The 6,587-nt window shown below is 30.8% G+C and overlaps 1 protein-coding gene across 6 annotated transcripts in view; it reads left to right on the top strand.

Moving 5' to 3' along the window:
* The window catches only part of LOC102676221 (glutamate receptor ionotropic, kainate 1), a 153,303-nt gene that overhangs the window by 76,255 nt on the left and 70,461 nt on the right, over window positions 1-6,587 (top strand). For all 6 annotated transcript variants that reach the window (XM_031508779.1, XM_031508781.1, XM_031508778.1 and 3 more), the window contains exon 3: window positions 4,017-4,178. In XM_031508779.1, coding sequence (XP_031364639.1) covers window positions 4,017-4,178 — 162 coding nt within the window. The remainder of the gene's footprint in view (window positions 1-4,016; window positions 4,179-6,587) is intronic.

The raw sequence follows: 6,587 nt of genomic DNA, 5'->3' as shown, positions 1-6,587 counted from the left end.
TTTTTATTTTTTTTTTGTTTTTTTCTTTTTTTTTTTTTTTAATCCAGGATACTGGAGTGAAATATTATAAGTGAAATCGTCGAATCGAACGTGGGTCACATTCAAATCGCAAACAAACGCGGAAACTCGATGTATCACCTCGATATATCGCAACTCGGCCAATATAGTAGCCTATCCGATAGGGGAGCACAATACGGAAAAGAAACACACTTTGCAATTCCGTCGCGAAATATTTATATTCCGCGTGCAATCGAGTTCATTCGGCGGCTATGACTCGAGCGTTTCTATATAGTGCGTTTAAAAGTATATTCGTTCCAAAAGCAGATTCAATAGTGAGATATTTTGCCAATTCATCGATTGAAAATTTAACGAACGTTTAGAACGTTAAATATTATTTCGTTATCCGTGTAAATTTGTTTTAAAATCTCTTGGCAAGCTGAATAAAATATCTCCAAATTTTTATTTTTTTATATTTGATACGAAAAAAAATTTTTTGTGACAACAATATAGGATTAAATGTGAAATTAAAAAAAAAAAAATGACAATGGAAAATTTTGCACTTTGTTTAATATACGTCGATACAATTGTAAATTGGAGTACTTTTTTTTTAAACGAATTATTCCTATGTAAAAGAAAATCATAAATTTTGAAATATTTTATTTTTTAATATCTATCATAAATTCTCAATTGTTTTAATTTAAATCTTTTTCTGTCACTTTCATACTCCTATCGAGCATCATTCATATTTGAAAAGCACCTCGTTTTTTTATAAAATTCCAGAAAGAATATAATAATATATAATAAAAATGTTAATAATAGTGCAAAATTTTCCTCTATCATTGTTTCAATTTTCCTCTATCCTCTATTTTTATTTGGAATAATAATCGCCTCTCTCTAAAAAACTAATATCTAATTTCTCTTAATTATACTAGTTTAGGTGATCAATTGATTGTTCTATTCTCAAAAACCACTTAAAAGAATCTAATTTTTCGATTTTATATTTAAAATAAAAAATTTTATGTACATCAAAAAAAAAACGGATTATGTCTCCAAATTCTCGATTAGCGAAAAAATAATTTCAAAGGGGAAATGACGATTTCTATCCTTCGCCTCAATATATTCAATTTCAATAAAAGTTCTTCAAGAAAACATCTCGCTGCGTACGTCAGTCAGAACGATTTAAAAAGCATACGATTGGGAGCTTTCCAGCGAACACGGCTTCTTCGATGTCTCCCTTAAGAGTACAGTTGAGGGAATATTCGCACCAAGAGAGTAATATAAGACGACGATGATCAGACATATTCTCTTCTAGACGTAATTTCGTTAAATTTTAACATTATCAATTTTTCGTAAATAAAATTTTTCTTATCCTTCGACTAAATAATATAAATTATTTATTCTCGATATAAAATAAGAATAAATAATGCTTGTTTTTTGAGAACCTTTTTTTCGATTTATATTAAGTATGTAAAATGTCATTATCAGGATTAATTGTATGATTTTTAAAAAGTTCTTCAATCAATCCTTCGTTTTGACACGATAATTAATGAGTTTTCAGAATCTTCTAAATAATTTTCAAAATGAAATCGACAAATTTAATAGAAAATCAGAGTGGTTAGAGACACGATACGAACTTGAGGCGAATGATACAAATTAAAAAATTTGTTTGGCATATATTATAAACAGGAAAACGTATGAATTTCTATCTACAGAATTTTTATCGAGTTACCGAAATTCAAACACACATTTCTCACACTGAAACTTCTTAATGCAACTTTAAACGCACCAGTGGAATATAGGAGAGAAAACAACGTAGTTGGAAAACAAAGAATAGACTTTGATAGCTGTTGCAATCATTAGAAACAGCTTTTATCAAAACGAAGAATCTCATCAACTTCCACCATTATCCAAGAGTACTGTTTCTATTTTTTCTTGGTCTAATTGGAATAATTTTGAATATTTTTGAAATTTTTTTTTTGAAATAAATTCCCTGTAACTCCTACTTTTATGCAAATAGTACAAAAGAGATATTTTTGAAAATTTAAATTTATAATTACGATGCAATAATGGAAAATAATATAAAATAAGATACTAAAGATATCTTTTCCTCTTAACAAAAAATATTTTATGAAACTAATTATAAAATAATTTTTCTTTTGAAATATTGATTATATTTATTGTAATTTTCCTTCTTCTAACTCGAACGAAAAATGTTCTCTACGATTGATCATGAATTATCATAAAATCGACTCGAATATTGATCGCACATTTTGTTTCTTATCTTGGAAAAACAATAAATCTCTTTACATATTTAAAACGTCACAGAAGTTCTGATAAATGGAAGGAAGATCATCCCTAAACCCAGGACAGAAAATTAATCTTCTCGACGGTGATAATTAGACAGGCAAGAATGTAGTCTCCTTCAAGGATCGTTTAGAAACAATTAATTCAACTTGATCAATTCTCGTCTATGTCGTTTTGACAGAGCGATGGAGATCGATTGGTTCATGAAAGAAGTTTTCAACCGAGGGTATTTCCATCCCTGACATGGATAAATTCGACTAAACTCGCAACGGACAATTTTATCGCGTAAAATTGATGCCCGTGAATTTTACCCGACTTCAAGCTAACTAACAAAACGAACATCATCCATGCTTTCAATTTAGAATATTTTTTCGAAATATAAACAGTACCTAAATATGAAAAAAAGTTTCGAAAAAAAAGATTAGATGAAAAGAGAAAACAAAATTGATGGAAAGAAGAAATAATATAACGTGGTAAGGTAAATAAAGATTAAATCGACTCGTTTGAAGATGAATCGTTTTTGATAAACTTTTTAACTTAAAACTACGCGTAGAGCTTGAAGAGAAATAGGGAAAAAAAATAAGATGCGATAAATTAACAATGGTGAAATTAGAATAGAAGATAAATGCTAGGGAAAAGAAGCTTCGTCTTCTTTATGCAAAGGATGGTATAACGATTCTCTACGAATAAAATTGATCATCAAAGTTGCGAAAGTTGAGAGCTTTCGGCGTGTAAAAATTATATCGACGGAAATCATACTCAAGTCTCAAGTCTCATTCATATCTCTCCCTTATTTCGAATTTAATGAGATAATATTTTAAATTTATTGATCAGAGAGGGAGAGAAAGAGAGAAAGATTTATAATTGATCAAACGAATAATCAGAAATGAAATTGAGAAAATTAAAAAATTCTTTATACGTTCTATAATGGTTCTTCCTCTCGTGTATCAAGAAATATTATCCTAACATCGATATATTTACAATTAAAAATTTTTTAATATAATATTTTTGACAACGTTTGATATATGTATATATATCAAATATAAAAATATGATATCTTTAAACATTTAGATATCATTAAGTAAAATTTTCTTTGTTTCGAAGAAATCGGTTAAAATATCGTAGCAACTTTAAATGATATCCATTGATTAAATATCTGCTCAAAGTTTTCCCAACCATCTGGTGAACCATTTTATGATGGTTCTTTAATGATTCTTCCTCTCGGAATACTTCACGTTTCTTCCTCATTTCAAAACCAACTCCTTATTCCAGTTTTATAGATCACGTAACTCTGTTGAATAATTGCACAGTAATAAATTACACGTTAAATTATCGATTGTTGGTTCGTGCAATTACCTCGTGAAAGAGACGCGATTATAAACGTTTTGCTATTGCGAAGCTGCCTGTAATTGGATCTGCTCAACTCGTCGAAAGTCTGGTCGATACAACGTAATTAAAATTGTTGAAAATATAGAATAGAATGGTTTCAATTTGGATCGAAAAATTGTTGCCACCAACACCATTTTTTTCGAAATCATTCCAATTTGATTAAAGTTCCCTAATTCGTCTAAACCGTTCAAAATTTATTATCGAGCAAACGATCTATGCAAAAACGATCAGCTGATAACCTGAAACGAAATTATTTATCAATTTCTCGAAGAATTCTATTCGTCACGATTATTGATGGTTTGGTTTTTTTCATCCTGTTGCAGGTGCAATCTTCACGGAGGATCAAAAAGACAGTCCTTCGGAATTGGCATTCAAGTATGCCATTTATAAGATCAACAAGGATAAAACTCTGTTGGCGAACACCACGCTGGTCTACGATATTCAATACGTCCCTAAGGACGATTCTTTCCGAACATCGAAGAAAGGTATGCTTCCGATATATTTTTCACGATCTCTCTCCAAAGAATTGTATAAATATTTTATATTCGAAATACTACGCGTTTACGTTTAAAGACTACGGGAAGAGAAACATAATAAGCTCGATTTTTTTTCAATTTAATAATTTCTCGATTTTTTATTTTTCTAATTTTTCGATATCGAAGCTATTCTTTTATCTAAAAAAAAAAGAAAATATTATCAAAAGTGGAATGTTAATTCTATTAATTAATATCTAAAAAATTTCACAACTACTATTATTATTAATATTCTCGCCATTGTAAAAATGGACCTATCTATTTATTCCTTTTTCCAAACTTCCTCTATTTCTCTCTTCTATATAATTTCAACAACGACACTCCTTCACGGTGTCCCTCAACGTATTTAACGTCTCGAATATTTCGTCGCGGAAAACATTAAAACGAAGATAAGGCACGGATTTCTGATAAATAAGAGCCTCTCGAGTCTCACTATTTCGAGGCTTAATAAACTGTGGAAGGTTAAAGGCGTGCCTCGGATTTCTATTCGACTTTTTATCCACCGTTGCAAGAGCGATTTTCATCATCGATATACGTTCAGCCAATCCCTCTAAATTTTTTATATCAGTCAAGGATTACACGGCATGCATAATGACAGACTAAAAGGGAAAAGAGATCGTTTCTCGAGGCAATAATAACAGAGAAAATAATAGTATGGAACCAATTATAATAAATAAATAATTACTTTTTATTTTAAAATCTCAAATTACTTTAAACTTACATTTAATGCGTTAGATTTCGAAAAATCGTCTGTGAAAACAAACTATGATTTCATATTATCCGTTTTATCTTCTGTTCATCTCATGCTTGCATACGATTCTTTGGGAACATATGGATTTTAAGTTTTTCTTTCAACCGAAAAGGATAAAGCATCCCTTTTAAAAAAGGAGATCATGTTTTTGAAAGGATTAGTCGATTTCCCTACCACCAAAGGATATAATAAAGGATAATTCTTTTAAATGGTAGGCAATACATAGGCCAAGTTCTGGAGAAGGGATTAAATCGTCGCATTAACCGGAAAGTCCGAAAGTAGAGCATTGAACAGGATCGTGGTAGGATCTTTGTTTAATCTCGCTTGATATAGAGATGCACCATCGAATCTTCGAACGGATTTCGCCAACTTCGATTACTTCTTTGTAGAAAATTGTTTGCTCGAAGTTCGAGGTCGATTTATAGAGCTATTCAAAAATGTATAACCACCCAAACTATTTCGAAAGTTTTATTTTAAATTGAGTTAATTAACACGACAATCGTTAAAGCAATTTTATTCAAATGTTTCCTCGAGACCAATGTAAAATTATGCACGAGTTTCAATCAACGTTTCACAAAATTTCAATCTTAAATTTCACTAGAGAGTTAAAATATTGAGATACGATTCCCGGAATGAATGAACCGACAATCAGAAATCGTTATTAACTAGATCCAAACCGATCTAAAACTAAATCAAAAAACGTTCTATAGTTAAATATATATAAAAACTAATAAAAAAACGTTGAAAAAAAGTGCAAAATTCCCCTATCCAATATTCTTTTTTCATATTTCTCCCCGACAGAGCTATAACCCGATACAAATTATCCAACTTGCTTGCAACCTATTACTCGAGAAATTTGATTTCAACAAGCGTAACACGAAAGCAGAGCGAAGTAAGGTTTGCGAAGTCATATAAGGTGAAATTTATGCAAAATAATTCCAGGCCGGAGTCAAGGGTTGACCCCACCGCGAAACCATAACAATGTTTCTTGCCGGCCGATCGTAGATGGCCGCCTAGATCGTAAATTGCGAACCGTAAATCCGCGCGGACGTCGATAAATTTGCAACAAAATGTTCTATCCACCGGCGAATATCTATTTCGTGGATTATTGAGACTCAAAGACACTTCATTTCCCGTGCATCGCGTGCTTTTCGCGATTCCCCCTATATCATCCGTATCATATGGGTATAATAGGATGTCGTATTTTCAAAATCGCCACCCACTGGAATTCTATCCCTTGATTGATGGAAATACGCGGAAAAGGATTATTCTCGAGTTGTCGCAGTTATTTTTGCTTCAATATAGAGCGTATTGTCAACCCTTTATCCTTATGATAGATAATAGATTAAATTTTAGAAGCTATTAGCCTTTGTTAAATACAAAATGTTTAAATTATGATTTATCTATTCGTGTATACGAACCGCGATATTAAATATTTAATATTGCACGTGCGTACCAAAATCAAAATCGAAAGATAGATTTGTAGATTTGAAGCAGAGCTTGTTGGAAATATATTTAGAAGGGAAAATACGAGGAATAAAATTAAAATTGTTACTTTAATTAAAATTCGTGTAATTCATATACTGAATTATTCGTGGAAGAATCCATTT

This window comes from Apis dorsata, unplaced genomic scaffold (assembly GCF_000469605.1).
Source record: "Apis dorsata unplaced genomic scaffold, Apis dorsata 1.3 scaffold_99, whole genome shotgun sequence".
In the NCBI taxonomy this organism is placed as follows: Eukaryota; Metazoa; Arthropoda; class Insecta; order Hymenoptera; family Apidae; genus Apis; species Apis dorsata.
The sequence above is the reverse complement of the archived record's forward strand: the minus strand, read 5'-3'. Positions and strand labels throughout refer to the sequence as shown.